Source organism: Carcharodon carcharias, chromosome 21 (genome assembly GCF_017639515.1).
Source record: "Carcharodon carcharias isolate sCarCar2 chromosome 21, sCarCar2.pri, whole genome shotgun sequence".
NCBI lineage: Eukaryota > Metazoa > Chordata > Chondrichthyes > Lamniformes > Lamnidae > Carcharodon > Carcharodon carcharias.
The window spans coordinates 41,288,305-41,310,872 of NC_054487.1; the positions used below are offsets into that span (position 1 = coordinate 41,288,305).

Below are 22,568 nucleotides of genomic sequence, written 5' to 3' on the forward strand. Positions count from 1 at the left end.
TGCTATGTGTGCACGTGTGCAGAGTGGGACATTGCTAACACTCCTTTTTATGGGTTTAGAATTTGTAAAAGCAACTAACCTTCTGAGTTCATCCTTACTCATATTTCCTGTGGATTATTAGTAAAATTGGGTCACAAAAAAACCAAGGGTTTGGGAAAACATGTCACCACCTATTCTTTAAAAAACTAATTCAAACGCCTTCTGCTTAGACAGGTGGTAAGAAATTAGACAGTTTGACTCTCTCTCTGCTGTCTGTTGCAAAGGTAATAATGTGTATTATCTGAAAATAATGTGATTGGGCATTAAGTAGGCAGGTGTAACTTTGGAAAAGCCCTGGGAACATTCTGGAAAATTTTTCTGCTCCCCTCGGGCAATCAAGTCAGATAGCTGAAACCTTGGGTAGCAGGAGGGAGCTTCACCTTCCCATTTGCCCTTGGGGGTTAGAAGATTTTAAATTCTCAAACCAGACCCCAGCACACCCACTTACAGTTTTAAAGGAGACAGGTCAGGAGCAGGCAACTAATTCGCTCTTTGGAGATGGGTCAGTCATTAAAATCTTTTAAAGGAGATTTGCAACTTGAAGTTGAACAGAATTATTATTTTGTAATACAGAGTTCAGGATTCTCAGGTCTCGGGAATTCTGGCAGGTAAACAGAGAAGGACCAGATCCATGAGGTAAATGCCTTCATTGCACTGCTTATGGACCAGGAGCAACTGTTTCCCCAGGCCCAACAAGCTTAACTCCATGTAACTGAACCCCCAAGTGGCTCTGTGTTTGATTTCATCAGGACATCAGGAAATCTTTACTTTCGAGTTTCTCATCCTCAAACCCACTCTCTACCCAGTTCCAAGTAAACATTGAAGACAATGACTCACTTCATTCCTATATTATTCTATTTTTTACATTTAAGGTTGAGGATAAAGCTCCGGGGGACCTGGTAGAGTATCAATGGTTCCAGTGCAGAATCGACCTATTGCTTAAAAATAACAGTCTTCCTGTAGAAACTGCAGCATGTGGGATTACACAGGATATACAACACAGAAACAGGCCATTCAATCCAACCAGTCTATGCCAGTGTTTATGCTCCTCCCATCTTTGCTCATCTAAATTTACCATCATAACCATCTATCCCCTTCTCCCTCAAATGCTTGTCTAGTTTCTCCATAAGTACATCTAGACTATTCGCTTCAATAACTCCAGTGGTGGTTCTACTTTCTCACCACTCTTTAGGTAAAGAGGTTTCTTCTGAATTCCCTATTGGACTTCTTAGTGGCCATCTTATATTGATGGCCTCTAGTTATGCTCTTCCGAACAAGAGGAACATTTTCCCTGTGTCCACCTCTCATTATTGTGAAGACCTCTATTAGCTCACCCCTCAGCCAACTTTATCCCAAGAGAAAGGCAACCCAGCCTGTCAACCCTTGCCTGATATGTATACCCATATACATGATATCACCCTTGTAAATTCTCAGCACTCTCTGCAGTGTCTCTATATCCTTTATACAATATAACGACCAGAGCTGCAAGCAGTTCTCCAGGTGTGGCCTAAATAAAGTTCAATACAGGTTTAGCATAACTGCCCTACCTTTCAATTCTATCCCTCTAGAAATAAAATCTAGGCTTGGCTTGTTCTTAATGGCCTTGCTAACCTGTGGCACAATTTTTAATGACTGGTGTATTTGCATTTTGAGATCCCTTTGGTCCTCTACCCTATTGAGACTTGCACCTTCCAAATAACGTGATATCACTATTCTTCCTACCAAAATGTACTACCTCACATTTATCAGTGAACTTCACTTGCCAATTCTTTGCACATTCTGCAAATTTATTAAATCTTTTGCAGTCCTCCTCAGTGTTAACCATCACCCAATGCGGTGTCAATCCCGAAGTTAGAAATTGTGTTTTTGATTCCAAAGTCCAAATCGTTAATGTAAATTGTGAACAGCAGTGGTCACATTGAATACATTAATGTTAGACACTTTGGAAGAGGTAATGTAGCAGGAGACAACAGCCTTGGAAACTTAAGGCTGTAAAAATGGACTAAATCACAGCAACATGAGTAGCAGGAGAACTGCCAACTTGACACCTTTCTACACCCTAGCAACCAACAATTTGTAAGGGAACCACCTTGACCATGGGCACAGTACCTGGATCAGGCCTACTAGCTTAAATAATGGAAATGAAAGCCACTGTCGCTCCGTACTTCCATGTCACGGGTGTTTTCAGGCACCTGCAGGGGGCACCATTGGATCAGTCAGTAGAGTTTATCATTGCATCACTAAATTAAGTGTCAGCCATAAGTCACTTGGTAGCATTCTCATTTTAAGTCAGAAGGTTGTGGTTTTAAGCACCAGAGAATTAAACACATAATCTAGGCTGACACCCCCGTGCAGTACTGAGGGAGGGCTGCATTGTTCGAGGTGCCATATTTTGATGAGACATTAAACTGAGGTGCCTCATCTGCCCTCCCAGGTTTAAGTAAAAGATCCCATGGCACTATTTCAAAGAGGAGTAGGGGGGTTAATCCAGCGTTTTTGGCCAACAATTACTAAAATTAATTATTTGGTTATCACATTGCTGATTATGGGACTTTGCAGTGTGCAAACTGGCTGTATTTCAACAGCGACTTTGCCTCAAAAAGTACTTAACCAACTGCAATGTTCTCATGTCAGATGGATTACAGCAACCCAAGCCCATTTACTGCAGCACAAACTTCCCAGGTTATTGCCTTTTGCTGTTGATGGAGCAGGGACAGACCTAATGTTACCAAGTTCAAGGCACCACTGATTACACCTTGTCACCATTCATATACTGCAGGCAATAGCACCCAAAAAAGGGTTATTCTTACCCTCAGGTGGTACATGACCGGCAGCCACAATTATGTAAATGAACGTTCATTTTCCAAAAAATCCTCATGACACTTGCTGAGAAATTCAAGAATTTCACAATTGTTCCAATCGGAGTCTGTGCTGTCTGAAAGACACTACTGCTCCTCCTACACAAACATTTATCACTTCCGTCATTTTGCCATGTTGTAGTTTTACACCATACATTGGGTTTTAACAAAACATTTGTTTCTGGTGCAGATTCCAGCTATGTTCCTACTGTAATTCAGCTTTTCTCAAAACATGCACAATTACTTCGTCTGCCTGTGAACCCATGTACTTCCAGTCAGTTTTGTAAATTAATAATGTCACTAACCTGTTAACTGTCACTCATTTAGAGAGAAAGTGACATGATTTGTTTTTTTAAAAAAATCTCATTTGTTTTGATGCCAATCTCACTGACCATAAATGGCACTTTTAATATTTATGCACTGCTGAAAGCTCTCGATATAAACATCATTGCGGCTGTTTGCTTATTGCATAGTACACTGTACAGATCCGGTAATTCCACAGGCAATATCAATGTAAAATGTCATTCTACATTAAGGGCACCAAACTGTGATGGACTGGACTATCCAAGGGATCCTTTATTGTAAAGATAGTGTTAATACAGATTGGTACACTTCAACATTTAAAAAAATTATTCACTGATTTAAGTGGAGTGGCGCTGCATGAATTGGTTGTGTCGGCAGTGATCCTTCATGCCACTCCATCCCACCATTTCCATAGATCGACTTTGCCAAATGCCTTCAAGGAGCAGGATCATGTTTCAGGCCTGAGCTGGCCATCACACTCATTGGATGAGCCAGCCCAATGCTGAAGGCCCTCATGCAGCAGACAGCACAGCTTGTTTGTCCCTACAACCACACCCCCCCCTCCACCTCTCTGTCTCTCTATCTCCCCGCCCCCCACACACACACCTTAAACCAGCTTATATTTCAGCTCTTTCTTGGACTCGCACTCAAGTTCTGTCGAAGGGTCATGAGGACTCGAAACGTCAACTCTTTTCTTCTCCGCCGATGCTGCCAGACCTGCTGAGTTTTTCCAGGTAATTCTGTTTTTGTTTTGGATTTCCAGCATCCGCAGTTTTTTTGTTTTTAGCACAACTCTGCATCTGCCTTTCTGCTGACCCGGACCATAAGACGACCACCTTCTATGGCAGGTGTATTCCAAAACATGACCAAATCAAGGCCAGTCAGGATACAATTTTTGCTGATCACATTGGCAAGCCCAATCTTTGGCTGATTGGGATGCCCATTGATTATTAGTCAGACATGCATATATTTAGTAGCATCATTTGATCTATTGTCTGGTTGGGAAGGAGAGGCTCACCTGCATTAACTAACTGCCAAAGTGAGTCATGTTCAACTCTGCCTGCAAAGGTGGGTGTGCAGGTACTGGAAGATTGGCACAGAATACAATTGGAAAATTGACTTTTTTCAGGGCAAGATAAGCACAACAAATGCAATGGAACTGAGGGTGGATTACATTAGAACAATACATGATCGCACGAGGAGAGCAAATTGAGGACATAGAAATTCCACATTGAAGATTGCTCAGATGGGACTGTCTCATTCACAAATAGAAACTTGAAGTTAACTAGCTACATACAAGAAGTTCATCCCACCTGCAGAAAAGTTTGATCAGAGTACCCCTGTTTAACAATTTTTTAAAAAATGGTAAATTGCCTTCCATTCTCCCTCTTCTGTTCTCATTCACAAGAATGCTCTTGATTTCATCTAAAAATGTGGAATGGACTGAGCCAGCCTGAACATAAGGTTGCAATCTGCCAACAAAAGCTACAATTCAGGTGGGATAGTTCCTGCATCTTCCTGATCGGAATGACGCAACTAAACTTAAACAGGAAAGAAAATTAAAATGACAGATGGTCCCAGGGTACAGACACCTGAAGTTCTAATTAGGAATCCAGTATTCAAGCTAGTTTGAATGTTCTACCTGCACTTAGAGAAACCATTTGCCTCCATTTCTTATTAAATATACTTGATCTGTCAGTCTGACTGGCATACGCACTACAGATTACAACATCGTTACAACCCTGAGATTTGAGTTTGCAACAGATATCGTTAACAATCCTCTTGACAGATAAAACAGGTGGCAAAAGATTGTTTGGGCCAGGAGTTTGGATTGTTTCAATCAGTTCCTTATCTGGAACTGGATCTGAATAAAATAAATTTTATATTTAAATATTGCTAACAAAGAAGGTGAAACAGTAAGTTTTTACAATATGATCTTAGTAAGCTGCGTGAAAATAAGCATTTCAAAAAAAAATTGGTTACGGCCAGCAGACAATATAAATCTGGCAGGGAAAAAAAGAAATCTTATAGATGGTTGATAGAATCTTTGTTTAAAGAATATAACATGTAAGATACTAAGCAGTGAAAAGGCTGCAAAAGACAACACTAATTAGCAGCATTTGATTGCTGCACTGTAGGGCACAAGAAAGATTCCCAACTGAGTCCTGTCACTGTTAGAACCACAAAGCACGTGCTCAGGATTTGGCAGGCATGGAATATAGATGCTACAGTAACAACTATAATAAAACCCCATGACACAACAGAAATATAATTTAACTCCAACTGCGTGTCTGTTAACACAAATTTCAGTTCCTGGACAGCTTCTATGCAGAAGTTCAAGATCTTTTAAAGTTTATAGTGCATGTAACAACTTACGATAAAATACAAAGTATACCAGATCAAAAACAGTTAGTACTGTGCTCTTAATTACCATTCTGCATCAGAAAAAGCACAGCTTTCTAGAGTAGCTGAACATCACAGATTTGAATAGTTCAAGCAGGATTAGTGAGTAATATATAAATGCTGCTTACTTTAAAGGGGGGCACTATTCCTGAAATGACTTGTATGCATAGCAGCAGCCCCTATGAAAGGAACTCACACAATATAGGCATCAGCAAAGTATAATGATGGATTTGACATTGTGTAATATTGCCATGGAGCTGCTCAAAATTTGCAAGGTGTGCTGTTTTAATACAGAAGCAGCATTTTATCATCGAATGCACAATGTATCATTAAGAATATAGCGGTAGGGGTAGATCATTCAGACCCTCGAGCTTGCTCCAAGATTTAGTTAGATCAGAGCTGATTATACCTCAACTTCACTTTCCAGTCTTTGTTCCATAACTCTTGATACCCTTGGCTAACAAAAATATATCAATTGCAATCTTGAAAGCTCCAATTTTGCAGCTTTCACAGCCTTTTGTGAACAGAAATCCAGGTTCTGTTTGCCCTTTGAGTGAAAAAAAATGCTTCCTTATTTAGGTCTCAAGTGGCCTGGCCCTAATTTCCCCCATTCTGGATAACTCTACCTTAAGAAATAATTTCTCTACCATCTTGTCAAATTCTTTAAACATTTTACATATCTTCCTCAATTGTCAATACTCAAGGGAATACAAACCAAGTTTATGCAACCTGTCCTCATAATTTACACCTCTGATCCGAGACATTGTGATGAATATGCAGTTATTGAGCTATTGCGGAGCTTAATATCCCTTAAACTCCACGAAGTCTCACGATCGTAAATAGATCTTGAGATTAATTAGAGAGCATTTGTTTTCCTTCAGATCAGTAGTAATCCCTGGCCCATTGTCAAGTCAAAAGAGCTGCACATAAAATGACTGACTTTCCTTCTGTGTTTAAGGATATTTTGCTACAGTTAATAGTGGAAGACATGCACCAGAAGGAAGGGGGAGGAGGAGGGAGGGAGAGAGAGGAAAAAAAAGGGCAGAAATTGTTGAACTATGAAAATTGCACTGCAGTACAACTTTTTTGTCCTTCCAACTTGAAATGCTCTTTCTCAACAGAAATCAAGTTATATTACACTAGAATAATGTACAGACAGTTCAGGCCTGTCACTGTAAGTGGGTTGAAGGTTTCATACAAAGTGATGAATTAAATGATACAAGTGCGAAGAATTGAAGCTCAGTCTCAGTTTTAATCACGAACCGTATATTTTTTATTGTTCCTTCAGTGAATTTTGATACTTGGCCAGCTAATGGTTTGCTGCTTCCAGGAACTGAATGGAATATGGTCCCGAAACATACTTAATTTGTACCATGAATTCATGTCACTTCAGGTGGTATGGGAGGGGGTTTGCAAATGAGCCACTTATGTCGAAATCAGCCTGCAAATGACTGGCAACTGGCAAACCACACAGATCACAGGGACACATTAATAACCTAGCTTTGAGGAGGAGACAGAGATAATTGTTTGGGATTGCCTGCCTATAGATCAGGAAATTTAGCCTTGCTCTGTACAGGTATAAACATTATACCAAGAATTTTTTTCAGGTCAACCTTTGCCTTTGAACCTTAGTGTGATTGACATCTTTGTTCTATTGAGATTTTTTATTCTCTTTTGATCAGCCTTTTTCCCAATTCAGTCTTCAAAGTCATGCAGATATCAATTCTGAGGCTCTGTAACATACAGCAGAATTTAAGGTAAGTGACACGGGTTCAACCCACCGGTTGCAGAACTCCTGAGGGGGAGACCCAATTGAATTAAGTGCCTGTCAGTCACTTAACTGGCCGGCATCGGGTCGTTCCTGGGATTCAAGGCTATGGGGGCAAAAATCCTGCCTGCCGAGAGCTGCTGACCAGAGAATGGCAGCTCTCCCATTACAGGTAGTGCCACCAGGAATAATGGCTGCTGCTGATAATGCACCCATGGAGAGGCCAAGGATCTCCAATGGACCCAGGCCACAGGTTAGAGAGGGTGGGATGGAGGTCACGAGGAGAGGGACTTGGGAGGGGAGGCAAGGTCTTTCAGTGGCTACTCCCTGGCCGATGCCATGCCACTCACGTATAATCCCTGAGCCACCACTAAATTCCAGTGGGCTCAGGGATAATTGGTGTCAATTGCCTTAATAATGAGTCTAAATGACAACCCGTCACGAGTGGGCAAGTTTCGCCCGTGGGCCCATTTCTTCCTCCAACTTAATCATAGGAAGTTTTCCTGCCGCTTTGCTTCAGGCTGCATTAAATCCAGCACGAGGTTTCTTTAATGAACATCTGTTTCATTTAAGCAGTCAATGAGAGGGACAGATTGTGAGCACTTCACGAATGTCTGGCTTCATGTATGATATTTTCCTCACCGGCATGTGTTCCAAATTATGAGAATTATTTAATCTTGGAGTTGTTTAGTTATTCTGAACCAGATTTTGTAAGTAATATTTACTTATAATATTTATTATTAGCCTTGGGTTTTTCTTCTGCCAGTTTCATTTTTCAATAAACCTACTTCATAGTTTATAACCCAATATTATGCTAGTTTGTCAATTGTCTATGAAGAAGTCAGGAATTACTACTGTCAGTGAATGAATTTATCAGCAGCATTTAGGGTTTACTACTCACCCCAAATTTGTTACATTATTAGGTATTTTGCATATACGCCCATGCTTCAGTTCATTGGGACCAAAGGTTTCTAATCCTTTCTAAACACAATTTAAAAAGCAATTTATGGAAACCCAAAGCATAGGAATATTAAAGCATGCTAGGATAAAATTAAAGCCTATTAACGCAACATTAAAGTAAACTGGTTTTTTGCTGTACTTTATTGGTATCAACAGAATAGAATATTAATAGAATTATCATTGAGCATACTTAAATTTAAACAAGCTTCCACTAAGATAGCACAGTAGAATACCACACTGATCTTTCAACCAAAGCCAGACTAATGGAATGAATATCCCTGTGTCCACTTGCTGTCATGTCCCAATAGTAAATGTTTTTGCAGTCTCAATCCAGATGGCACGGGCACAAAGCATGATAATGTCATATTTGCAATGTCACACAGAGAGTCTAAAGGATAGCTAGTAGGAAAAATGGAAAACATCACATGAAGCAGAACAGAGGGTGGATCAGGAGTGCATCATTGGGGCCTTGGTTTAACGCCTCATCCAAAAGACAGCACCCCTGGCAGTGCAGTGCTCCCTCAGTACTGCACTAGAGTGCTCAAGCTCTGGAATGGGATTCAAGCCCAAATCTCATGATTCAGAGGCAAGTGTACTTCAAACTGAAGTCTTTGTTTTTTTAAATGAAGGTAAAAGAGAGTGTAGGTCAGGCGCACAGCACTCAGACACATCAGGCGTGCAGCACTGAGACAGAAGAGAGGAAATTTTTCTCCTTGGTTAGTTAGGTATTTGGTGATGATTTGGAACAGACAGTCTACCAAATCTCAAACATTAAAAATCAATTTGGCTACCTCATACCACTAAGGAATCTCTACTTCAGTGAGGATTATCTGGTCTGTCACTATCAATAGGCCATCAGATACAACAATTTAATGTAACTTGAAACTCTACACCATAAAATCCACATCACTGGATACATATTCACCAAGTGAAGATCAACACTGGCTTTTAAAGCACAGCCAGGGACAAAAGAAGTAAGTCTGCTCGTTTCTTGACTACAGAAATGTGATGAGTTACAAGGTGACAATGAGGCATTCCAAACTGTTCTGAATAATATGCAAATCTTCATACGAAGATACGAATTAAGAGGAGTAGGTCACTCAGCCTCTTGAGCCTGCTCTGCCATTCAATAAGATCATGGCTGATCAAATTGTAACCTCTGATAACCTTTCACCCCCTTGTTTATCAAGAATCTATCTACCTCTGCCTTAAAAATATTCAAAGATTCTACATCCACCGCCTTTTGAGGAAGGGAGTTCCAACAACTCACTACCCTCAGAGAAAAAATTTCTCCTCGTCTGTCTTAAATGGGCAACCCCTTATTTTTAAACAGTGACCCTTGTCTAGATTCTCCCACAAGAGAAAACATCCTCTCCACAGCCACCCTTTCAATACCCCTCAAGATCTTAAAAGGTTTTGATTAAGTCGCCTCTTACTCTTCTAAATTCCAATGGATACAAACCTAACCTGTCCAACCTTTCCCCATAAGACAACCCGCCCGTTCCTGATATTAGTCTAGTAATGTTTTTCTGAACCACTTCTAATGCCTTTACATCCTTCCTTAAATAAGCAGACCAAAACTGTACATAGTACTCCAGATGTGGTCTCACCAGTGTCCTGTATAACTGAAGCATAACTTTCCTACTTTTATATTCAATTCCCCTTGCAATAAATAATAACATTCTATTAGTTTTCCTAATTATTTGTTGTACCTGCATACTAGCCTTTTGTGATTCATGCATTAGGATGCCCAGGTCCTTCTGAATCTCTCACCATTTAGGTAACATGCTTCTTTCTTATTCTTCTAGCCAAAATGGACAATTTCACATTTGCCCACATTATACTCCATCTAGAACCTGGATCAAAATAACAAACTATAAAACTTACGTTCATCCATCTTTAGACTTGGGAAGCAGTAAAACTCCTTATGCGTAATAAGATTGGGCAGTCCTCTGAATAGACTTCGACACAGTTTGCATTCAAAGATGGTGTCTACCTCTTTCAGTAGAATGTGTTTCAGTTGTGTGGTTCCTGTGTGCATAAAATATCACACATACTAAACAAGAATATACCAAATAAAAATTCTTAAAGTAAAGATTTTCTAATTAGATATTCTCAAGATTACATTTATACATTTGTTTCTACGATTTTGTCAAAAATCTGCATGAAATAAAATGGAATTTCTTTCGGTTGAATTAGAATTTTATTAAAAACAAACAAAATTGAACTGAGCACAGGCGAGAAACATTTAATACGGTGAAAATGTAAAACTACAATGGCTTTCACTGCCTCGACTTGCATGGTGTCAGCTTGCAACAAAATACTGTGTCCTTAAAATAGCCATTAATGTTTAAAATGTGTGCACAGGGAGATGATAAGTGAAAGAAGGCGGTAGAAGTAAAACTAAGCATTCCACTGAGTGGCACTGCAATGTGTTAAATATCTATTCATGTTGCAGGTAATAATAGGACCTCGATACCTAGTTTTGGATTGCACAACAACCTACAGAGGTGATCCTGCAATCCATGTTTATGTTCTTGCTTTTCGGGGGATACAGATCCAAGACGGGGTTCAAAATACAGTGGCCTGAATTCTCCAATCAGCACTGCCTTTTGGAAGTTTGATGCTGCAGAACCGCCCCTTATAAATGACGTTAGAAACTTGATGGAGTTTTTGGTTGTGTTTATTGCGTTGCACTTATGAGCTCTATGCAATTATTAAAATCTTAATTATGGCACAATGATACCAAAATTTGCTTTCACTTTTTAAAAGACCTTCTTTTGGAAAAATGTCACAATATCCATTTCCTCCTTAACTGCAGTTATTACATATTCTTATCAAAGTGGAACTAATGCTGCTAACAGAGATAGTTTTGCATTGGTGCGCATTCCCCATTTTAAGTTTTACATCAGATATCATAACAGAATACAAGAGAATGCCAACGCAGATACTGAAAGCGCAGAATGAAAACACCATGAAAAGCCCCATTGGCAAGGGATAACAGTAAATTCATGTGGCCACCATTTCTATAAATACATATTACAAATAATGAGAACGTCATGGATTAAGAGAGAACAATTAACTCCATACAAGTAGTAATGAAAACTTAATTTATCAGCCAGAAATACTCCTCTTACTATCTCAATTACACACAGATTGTAAAATGGGCTGTAAATTACCTGAATAAAATGAGATTAAGGTAGCAGTCAGAAAGGGAGTAGTCATTTCAGTTGCAATGTTATCACTCACTGGAATGTGATAAATTCTACCTGCCTGACTTCACTTACAGGACTATCACTGACCTCATCTCCTCTGCAGATCATCCTTCCACAGCTTCCAACCTCAGACAGCCCGCATCTACTTTCTCGCCAAAATCCACAAACAGGACTGTCCCGGCAGACCAATCATGTCAGCCTGTTCCTGCCCCAACTGAACTCATTTCTTCCTACCTCGACTCCGTTCTCTCTCCCCTTGTCCAGTCTCTTCCTACCTACATCTGCGATTCCTCTGATACCCTACATCATATCAACAATTTCCAGTTTCCTGGCCCCAACCGCCTCCTCTTCACCATGGACATCCAGTTCCTCTACACTTCCATTCCCCACCAGGATGGTCTGAGGGCTCTCCGCTTCTTACTTGAACAGAGGCCTGAACAATCCCCATCCACTATTACTCTCCTCCGTCTGGCTGAACTTGTTCTCTCACCAAACAATTTATCCTTAAACTCGTCTCATTTCCTCCAAATAAAAGGTGTGGCTATATGCCCCAGTTATGCCCACCTCTTTATGAAGTATGTGGAACATTCCTTGTTCCAGTCCTACTCAGGCCCCCTCCCACAACTCTTCCCCGGTACATCGATGACTGTTTCAGTGCCGCTTCATGCTCTCGTATGGACCTGGAAAAATGTTATTAATTTTGCTTCCAATTTCCACCCCTCCATCACTTTCATATGGCCCATCACTGACACTTCCCTTCCCTTCCTTGACCTCTCTGTCTCAAATTCTGGTGACAGAATGTCCACCAATATTCATTACAAACCCACCAACTCCCACAGCTACCTTGGCTACAACTCCTTACAGCCTGCTTCCTGCAAGGACTCCATCCCATTCTCTCAGTTCCTTTGCCTCCGACAATGCCACTTTCCAAAACAGTGCTTCTGACATGTCTCCTTCTTCCTTAACTGAGGTTTCCCACCCACTGTGGTTGATGGGGCCCTCAAAAGTGTCTGACCCTGCCCGCGCCTCTGCCCTCACATCTTCCTCTCCCTCCCAGAGCCATGATAGTCCTCACTTTTCACCCCACCAGCCTTCGCATTCAAAGGATCATTCTCCGTCATTTCCGCCAATTTCAGCATGATGCCACCACCAAACACAACTTCGCTTCACCCCACCCCCCAGCGACATTCCATAGGGACCATTCCCTCCGGGACACCCTGGTCCACTCCTCCGGCACCCCCTACACCACAACCCCCTCCCACAGTACCTTCCCATGCAATCGCAGAAGGTGCAACACCTGCCCCTTTACTTCCCCTCTTCTCACCACCCAAGGGCCCAAACACTCCTTTCAAGTGAAGCAGCGCTTCATTCGCACTTCCCTCAATTTAGTCTCCTGCATTCGCTGCTCCCAATGCGATCTCCTCTACACTGGAGAAACCAAACGCAGACTGGGTGACCGCTTTGCAGAACACCTTCGGCCTGTCCACAAGCATGACCCAGACCTCCCTGTCGCTTGCTATTTCAACACACCACCCTGCTCACATGCCCACATGTCCTTCACTGGCCTGCTACAATGTTCCAGTGAAGCTCAACGCAAACTGGAGGAACAGCACCTTATCTTCCGGATTAGGCACTTTATAGCCTTCTGGACTTAACGTTGAGTTCAACAACTTCAGACCATGAACTCTCTCCTCCATCCCCACCCTCTTTTTGATCCCTTTTATTCAAATATTTATTTTTTAATTTTTATACAAATATTTTTCCCCCACCTATTTCTATTATTGTTTTTTAAGTTTATTTCCATTCATTGTTTTATCCCCACCTTTTAGCCTATTTCGATCTTTTCTCCCACACTGTCCCCTCCCCCCACCCCATCACCACTAGGGCCATCTGTCACTTGCTCATTCCGCTTTCTACTCTTAATGTCACCATTAGCACCTCCTTTAGCCAGTATCACCACCATCAACACCCCTTCGACCTTTCGTTTATGACATTTTTTGCAATCTCTCTTTTGCCTCCACCTATCACTGGCCTTCTATCCAACTTCACCTGTCCCACCCCCCTTAAACAGTATATACTTCACCACATTTTTACTTCTCTTTAGTTCTGAATAAGAGTCATACGGACTCGAAATGTTAACTCTGTCTTTCTCTCCACAGATGCTGTCAGACCTGCTGAGTTTTTCCAGCAATTTTTGTTTTTGTTTCAGATTTCCAGCATCTGCAGTAGTTTGCTTTTATTTTGAGTTCACTTATTCTTTGTTTTTCAATTAAGTCTACAATGGCCCATCATAGTCAATTATAAAAGTACAGACTCATTTTACGCTTTGGTATAACCTTGAGCAAGAGAACCACCAGTAAACTATTACTCTGTACCTGTCCGAAAACACTCAATGATTTGCTGAATTCCTGATTTTGAAGTCGGAAGCTGTTGTTGTAACAAAGGAGGGTCTCCTGGCTCCTGTGTGTATGCTGTAAAGTTGATATATAAAAATCAAGAGAAAAGCATTGAAATATGGTTGTCATTTCTTGAACACATGATACTGGATCAAATTTACTTCACAACGGGGTAAAATTACACTGTGTGATATATAAGTAACAAACTTATTAATGGATTTCTACAAAATTCCTTTGTCCGTGAGTTCAAAATAAGGGTCGCACCTAATTTCTTCCTTTCATCAAACAGGTAGAAGAATTTGCTACAAACCCAATACCATGTTTGTTTATCGCACAGCACAATTTCACCCCAGTAAGTGTTCAACATTAGAATGCACTGGTTGCAAAGGTAACGAAGATGGTACAATGTTAATAGATGTCCCACAGCGTTTCACACAGCAAGTCAGATGCCATGCTGCTTCATAATAACAGGAATATAATGCTATGCAACACAATGTACTTTGTCGCTGCTAGGGTGAAACTGTTTTTGAGCTGGACTGTTTCTTTAAGGCCATAAAGTCTAAATGGAGGCCAACCAGAGTTGCTATTTGCTAAAGGAAGTTGCAGATAGGAAAGTACTTATAAATTTCTGCCCCCATGTCAGGATGGCAGAACAGAATGAAAGGATTGCATTTTGAATCCTATTAGCACTCATGTTGGTAGCGTATAAAATAATTCTACTGGTGAATTTATTTTTGCTCATTTCAGATGTGTGCGCCCAGGATGTTGCCACCAAGTGTTTAGTTTTAAAAGGAAGCAAAATAATCTGTATCAAATGAACAACAACACAGCAAGCCATTGTAATAAAAACAGAAAATGCTGGATTGAGAAGGGAAAGAGAAAGCAATAAAGGTGAACAGTCATTGCAATATTTGGACACTACAGTGGATTAAAGCTACTTCTTGACTTCTTGATGGGAATCGCATAAAATGAACATTACTTAAGGTTTGTGGGTTGTTGTCTTCTGCAACAGTGTCACTTCCATTTATCAATGATAATGACAGGACTGCACTACCTGCCCCAGAACTACCTCCCACTGGTGAGTCTCCAAGACTCAAGTACATCATGAATTCCATGCTACAGTAAGTCATTATCTAATGGTGCCATTTACTGTTGTTGAGCTTTAACAGTCAGTTAATGGGGCCTGTATTCTGGTTTGGCATTGTGAGATTCATTTTAATGTCATTTCACACAGGCCTAACAAGGCCGCGTGACACAATCGGTGCCATTTTGAAGTGGCCTCTCCCGCTCCCCGAACCTCCGGCTCATGGCTTCTCCCCATCCCTGATCGTCCGAACAGAATCCTCTCCGGTTCCCTGATCCTCTGACTTGTGGCCTCTCCTCCCCCTCCCTCCGACCCTCCAACTCAAGCCCTCTCCCCATCCCTCACCTTCCAACTTGTGGCCTCTTGTTCTCCCTAAGCCTCCAACTTGCAGCCTCTCACCCTTCCTGGCCGCGAACTTGTGGCATCTCCCCCTCCCTGAGCCTCCAACTTGCGGCCTCTCCCCCTCCCTGACTCATCCTCTCACTGATTCCGGCTTTCGCCTAACCTCCTGCTCCCCAAATCTCCCACTCACTACTTCCCTTTCCTAAACCTGTGGTCCTGTTCAAGATCCAGATCCTATCCCAAAGCTGGAGCCCCAGGAATGTGAAAGTGAGAGTCCCATTGGTATGGAAATGCCAAGCTTATAATCCACGTTATAATCCACGTTCTTTTTCAAATGACAGCTGAAACTGCTCCTCCTGCCCCTTGCCTCTCATCTCCAGAGCCCTTGCTCACAGTGAGCATTTAAAAAACATGGATTATAACAGCCTCAACTCAGTACTTCAGCACTGTCGGGACTTACACTTTCACCACCTCGAAGCTCCAGCTTCAGATCTGGGCTTTGAACAGGAACGCAGGTTCAGGTGGGGGAAGCAGCAAGTAGGAGAATTGGAGAGAGAGGTTCAGCAAGAGCAAGGATTGGCAAGAGGGTGGGTCAGGCAGCAAGGGGGGACCACAAGTCAGAGCAGGAAAGCCTGCACGTCAGAGGGCCAGGGGGATGGAGGGTCTGCAGGGACTAGGAGGGTCAGAGAGCAGGATGTGTTGCAAGTGGGAGGTTCAGGAAGCAGGTTTAGCAGTGAGAAGGTACTGTAAATAAAAAGTTATCATATTCCTTTTACATTTTTAATTTATTTTATTTCAAATGTTGTTTCATTTATCAACATAAGAATTCAGCAAAGCAAAGTATTTCAATATACAAGGTGTAATACTTTAATGTTTTTTTTTCTGATGAGGAACGTCCTACAGAACCTAACTACAGCTTTTACATTGGCTTTAATGGGAAAATGCAATTCACTTAAAGTCGTGATTCTCAAGAACACAACTACAACTTTAAGTGAGGACTTACTGCACAGTCCTGTTGTCAGTTTCAGTAGCATGTTACAAAGAAGAGAAAAGGGGAAGAGGGAATCGGATGATGCTAAACATGAAGGAAAACTTGGTGATTTCCACTGATCCTTAAATAAATTGGTGAAGCTGATTTTCAAAGACATTTCACCATACCTGGTTCACAGCAGCCATGGTGGTGGTGGTCTGTCTGGCAACACTTGTCCCTCAGCAGTGTTTTCTGAATTCGTGACCTATTTTCTTCCACATCAGTTTCATTCCGACTATTATACTAGATGCAAAAAATGAATAAATGTTACAAACTACAAAATGTTTTTTTTCACATATAGATATTCAAATGCATTATAATACTGCTCAGAAATGATACTTCTTAAAGTTCTTACTTTAGGAAAAGAAAGTTTTGGTGGACCAAAGGGCCAAATGGTCAAGTAGATAAACACACTCCCAGTGCAGTAATAAGCCATACACCAGAAAAGTCACAGCTTTGAATTTAATCTGGGACTCTAATTGGAAAGTTATATTTGTCTCAGCAACAAGGGAGAAGCAAAATCAGCCAGGTTTGTGAACCATATCCAGCAATTCCCACTCCAAAGTGAGTGTATGCACGTGTGTGTGTGTGTGTGTGTGTGTGTGTGTGTGTGTGTGTGAGAGTGAGAGAGAGAGAGATGAGGATTGTGCCAATTACTCGCTGTCTTGGCCCAGTATCAGAGGGCCTGTGGTCTCCCTACAATCTGAAGCCAACAATGCCTTTCAAGAGCAGATGGGAAGAAAAGAAGCAGAGGGAAGGCAAGATGAGTTTTCTTTTTACACCGTAAGTTGCAATGATCTGGAATTTACTACCTGAAAGGGTGGCAGAAGCAGATTCAACAACATAAAAAGGGGGATTGTGTGTATGAAAAGGAAAAGTTTGCAAGGCTATGGGGAAAAAGCAGGGGAGTGGGTCTAATTGGATAGCTGTTTCAAAGAGGCACAATGGCCGAATGCATTCATTTCCTCCATGTTGTAAGGTTCTGTGACAAGGGTAGAGTTTGCATCAAAAATAAAGTTTTGGATAAAATCATATCAGAATTTCAATAGAAAAGGTTTAATGAAGACAACACCAAAAACTCAATGGTAAAGCAGTGGAAAGGTGCAGTAAACAGTCATTAAAATACTGAATTCTGTAGATGAAAACACACAGAAAATAGCTAATGTCCACTACATTAATTCTTTCTGCTGTGACAGTATGATTAATGTTCTTGAAAATGATTCTAACCTATTAAATAATCATCCACATAATTTAACCATTAATCAACAACAATTGGATTTGCATAATGCTTTCAGTGTCGGAAAACGCACTTCAGAGCTGTGGTCACATAAAAATGGACACCAAGATTTAAGAAGATAAGAAATGCCTTAGAGGAGGGGGTGGGGTTTAAGAAGCAGAGGGGGGCTTATGGAAGGAATTGCAGAGCAATGCATTGAGACAACTGAAGGCACAATTAACAATGGCCGGACAAGAGGATGGGATGAACACAGACAAAGTTTAAGGAATATAGAGTTCATGGGGATTGTAAGATTGGAAGAGGTTACAGAGATAGGGAATGGAAGTCCCTGAGGAGATTTAAACACAAGGATGAGAATTTTAAAATTGGATACAATGGGGGAACTAGGAAACAAAGGAGCATGGCTAGGACAAGAGTACTAGGCGAGCAGAACTTGATGCAGGATAAGATGCAGGCAGAGTTTTGGATGAGGAGTTTATCGAGGGTAGAGGATGGAAGATTCCCGAGGAAAACATTGAACAGGTGAGTCTGGAATTGACAAGGACACAGATGAAAGTTTCAGCAGCAGTTGGACTGAGGTTGGGGCAGAGGTGGGTAATGTTATGGAGGTGGAATTAAGAGGTCTTTGTGATGGAGCATACAATGGAACTCAGCTCAGGGTCAAATGGGAAGTCTTGACTGCTAATAGTCTGGTTCAACTTCAGGCTGGGAGTAGATGTAACTGGTGACAATGATACAGCATCTGCGGCATGGGCTGAAGATGACGGCTTCAGCCATCACTGGAGGAAAATGAAACTCATTCAAAACTGACAACACAGACGTAGTTGGACAGGTGTGGAGAGATAGAGTTGGGTGTCATCATGGAACACATGGACGCTAACCCTCTTTCTTTGGATGAAGAGGCCAAGCGTAATAAAAGAGGTGGCCAAACACAGGTTCCTGGGGACTCCAGAGGTAATAGTGTGCTCATGTGGAAGAGAAACCATTGCTGGAAATGCTCTAGCTTTCATTGGATAGATAAAAGTGGAATTATTGACCCTTCCAATCCCCAATTTATTGGTCATTGATGACTGAAAAAATATTGTCTCCTGCTGCCTCCAATAAGCTAGACCACTGCAACAATGCTGGCATTGTCCTTCAAGTAGTGCACTAGATTGAACACAAGGAATAGGAGCAAGAGCAGACCTGGCTGATCTTGGGCTTCAACCCTGTTTTTTCACTTGGCTCCCCATATCCTTTAATTCCCTGAGACACCAAAATTCTATCCCAGCCTTAAATGTATTCAGTCATGGAGCATCCATAATCCTCTGGGGTAGAGAATTCCAAAGATTCAGAACCCTTTGAGTGAAGGAATTTCTCCTCTCTCAGTCCTAAGTGGTCCTTATCCTGAGACTATGCCCCCATGTTTTAGATTCCCCGGCCAGTGAAAACAATCTCTCAGCAACTACTTTATCAAGCCCCTTGAGAATTTTGTAGATTTCAACAAGATCACCTCTCATTCTTCTAAACTCCAGAGAATATATGCCAAATTTTTAAAAAATAGGAACAGGAATAGGCCATTTGGCCCATTGAACCTGCTCTGCCATTCAAGTTCTCCTTGATTTTACTTGCCAATATTCTTTCATGCCCTTTCTTTGCTTTTCTAATTTCCTTTTTAATTTCACCTCTGTCCTTTCTATACTCCAGCTTTTTGTAGTATTGAGTTCTGGGTGTCTGACATAAGCTTTCCTTTTCTACTTTACCTTACCCTGTATGCTCTTTGACATCTGTGGGGGGAAGAGGGGCGGTCCCAGATTTGGCCATCCCACCTTTTTTCTTAGCAGGAATATGTTTACACTGAACCCCTTGAATCTCCTCTTTGAATGTCTCTCACTGCTCTAACACTGATTTACCTTCAAGTAGCTGCTTCTAGTCCACTTTTGCTAAATCACTCCTCAGTTTAGTAAAATTGGTCTTACCCCAATTCAGAGCTTTAACTCCTGCTCTTTGTCCTTATCCATAATTATGTTATGGAAAACTAACTGAATTATGAACACTACCACTAAAATGCTCTACCACTGCCATTCCTTCCACCTGCCTAGCTTCATTTCCAAAAATTAAATTTAGAACCCCTCCCTCTTTTGTTGGACTTGCTACATACTGGCCAAAAAAATTCTCCTGAATGCACCTCAAGAATTCTATTCCTTCCATTCCTTTCACACTAAAACTATCCCAGTTAATACAGGGGTAGTTAAAATCCCAGATTGAAAGGCTTAACTTATGAGGAACGTTTGAGGACTCTGGGTCTATACTTGATGGAGTTTAGAAGGATGAGGGGGGATCCGATAGAAACTTACAGAATACTGAAAGGCCTGGATAGAGTGGACGTGGGGAAGATGTTTCCATTATTGGAGAGACTAGGACCCGAGGGCACAGCCTCAGAGTAAAGGGAAGACCTTTTAGAATAGAGATGAGGAGAAACTTCTTTAGCCAGAGAGTGGTGAATTTATGGAATTCATTGCCACAGATGGCTGTGGAGGCCAGGTCATTAAGTGTATTTAAGACTGAGATAGATAGGTTCTTTATTGGTAAGGGGATCAAAAGTTACAGGGAGAAGGTGGTTGAGAAACTTGTCAGCCATGATTGAATGGCGGAGCAGACTTGATGGGCCGAATGGCCTAATTTCTGCTCCTATGTCTTACGGTCTTATGGTTTTTGCATTTCTCAGAAGAGCAAATATGTAGGCAAATCTCTATTTCTGCTGACTGTTTGCAAGCCTCTAGTATAACTCCCAGTAGTGTGACTGCCCCTTTTTTGTTCCTTAGCTCAATCCATATGGTCTTATTTGACGATCGTTCTAACATATCATCCCAACTCAATGTTGTAATTGTTTCTTCAACAAAATTGCCACTCAACCCCTCTTTTTTTTTTTTAGCCCCCTGCCATCTGAAAACCATGTAACCAGGAACATTGAGCTGCCATTCCTGTCCCTCGAAGTCACGTTTCTGTAACAGCTATGACATCATACTATTTTGAGCTGTGCCCTCAGCACATCTGCTTTATTTGCTATACTCCTTGCACTGAAGTATGTACCCTCGCGCATTGCCAAACTCCTTTTTAAATTTTCTAACCTTTGTTTCCTCTGCCGTCCAGGCTCATTCACTTACTTTCTGCCTTCCATTTCCAATTTGTCCCATCTAAATTCTCCCATCAGATTCCCACCCCCCCCGCCAAACTAATTTAAAATCTGCCCAAGATCACTAGTAAACCTCCCCGTAAGAATATTTGTCCCAGTCCTGTCGAGGAACAAACCATCCAGCTTGAATAGGTTCCACCTCCCCCATAACGAGTCCCAATGTCCCTAGAATCTAAAGCCCTCCCTCCTGCACCAGCTCTTCAGCCACACACACATTCACCTCATCTAACCTATTTCGATATTCACCACTGCATGGCACTGTGAGATTACAACATTAAGGTCCTTCTTTTAAATGTCTTTCCTAGCTCCTTGAAGTCTGCCCCCACAGGACCTCATCCTTTCTTCTACCTAGGTCATTGGTACCAAGACGAACCATGACCTCTGGATGTTCACCCTCCTCCTCCAGAATGTTCTGCAGCTGCTCAGTGGTATCCATGGCCCTGACAAAAGGGAAGCAACATACCATCCTGGATTTGTGTCTGCAGCCCTTATGCTCCCCTAACTATAGAATCCCCGATTACTATTGCTCTTCCAGTATTCCCTGTTCAGCCAAGCCACCCATGGTGCCATGGGGGCGTGGCTTTGGCTGCACCCCACAGATGAACCATGACTCTCATCAATATTCAGAACCAAATACTGATAGGAGAGTAGGATGCACTCAGGGGACTCCTGCTCTACATGCCTGTTCCTTTTTGACTGCCTGGTGGTCAGCCATTCCCTCCCTCCCTTCCTTCCCCTATACCCTTAAGCTACGGGGTAGGCACATCAATAAACAGGGTATTCATGTAGCTGGATGTACCATATGGACGTACCACAGTGACACGAGCTGCCGCTCAAGTTCTGAAACAAGGAACTCAACTGCAAGAAATGCTAATCTAGGGCATGGGAGCATCCTAGTGTTGCCACATTGCACAGGATGTGCATTCTTGAGATTAAAGCAGCCATGCCATTACTTTATTACCGAATAACCTCGGAACTGCTAATAAAGCACGTTACATAATAAATCTTACTAATGCTAATAAAGCATTGCCGACAGTAACAAGCCTTGCTATTATTAAACTACACACACATAATGACAACCCCTAATAATACTCTGCCATGCACTGCTTCTGAAGATGCAACCCTCACTCCCACTTGCTTTCTTTCTGAAGCTGGCATTCCTACTTTCTCTCATGTTCTTTATGAAGCTGCAAGCCCCGTTCACTATTTCACTCGCTGCTATGGACACGGCTTTGCCTGCTCTCTGTGTTTCACAAGCTCCCTTCCTCGTTGCTTCTCAAGCTGCTGTCCCCGCTCCCCCTCTCACTGTTTCTCAAGTTGCCGGCCCCGCTCCCTCTCTCGCTGTTTCACAAGCTGCTGTCCCTGCTCCCTCCCTCTCTCTGCTTCTCAAGCTGCTGTCCCAGCTCCCTGCCTCTCGCTGTTTCTCAAGCTGCTTCCCCGACTCTCTCGCTGTTTCTCAAGCTGTTGTCCTCGGTCTCCATCTCGCTGCTTCTGAAGCTGCTGTCCCCGATCCCTCTCACTGTTCCTCAAGCAGCTGACCTCGCTCCCTCCCTCTCTCGTTGTTTCTCAAGCTGCTGTACCCGCTTCCTCCGTTTCTCACTGTTCCTAATGTTGCTGTCCCCGCTCCTTCTCGCTGTCTCTCAATCTGCTTCCCCCACTCTCCTGCTCACTGTTTCTCAAGCTGCTGTCCTCGCTCCCTCCCTCTCGCTGTTTGTCAAGCTGCTGTCCTCACTCCCTCTCTCTCGCTGTTTCTCAAGC

General features: G+C 42.1%; 1 protein-coding gene across 3 annotated transcripts in view; it reads right to left on the reverse strand.

Annotated features, from left to right (window-relative positions):
- Positions 1-22,568, reverse strand: part of znf800a (zinc finger protein 800a) — a 186,897-nt gene that overhangs the window by 12,352 nt on the left and 151,977 nt on the right. For 2 of the 3 annotated variants that reach the window (XM_041216082.1, XM_041216083.1), the window contains 3 exons: positions 16,527-16,641; positions 13,922-14,017; positions 10,219-10,362 (listed from right to left, as the gene is read on the reverse strand). In XM_041216082.1, coding sequence (XP_041072016.1) covers positions 10,219-10,362; positions 13,922-14,017; positions 16,527-16,641 — 355 coding nt within the window. Of the gene's footprint in view, positions 1-10,218; positions 10,363-13,921; positions 14,018-16,526; positions 16,642-22,568 lie in introns of those variants that run through there. The other variant, XM_041216084.1, reaches the window with a different exon arrangement.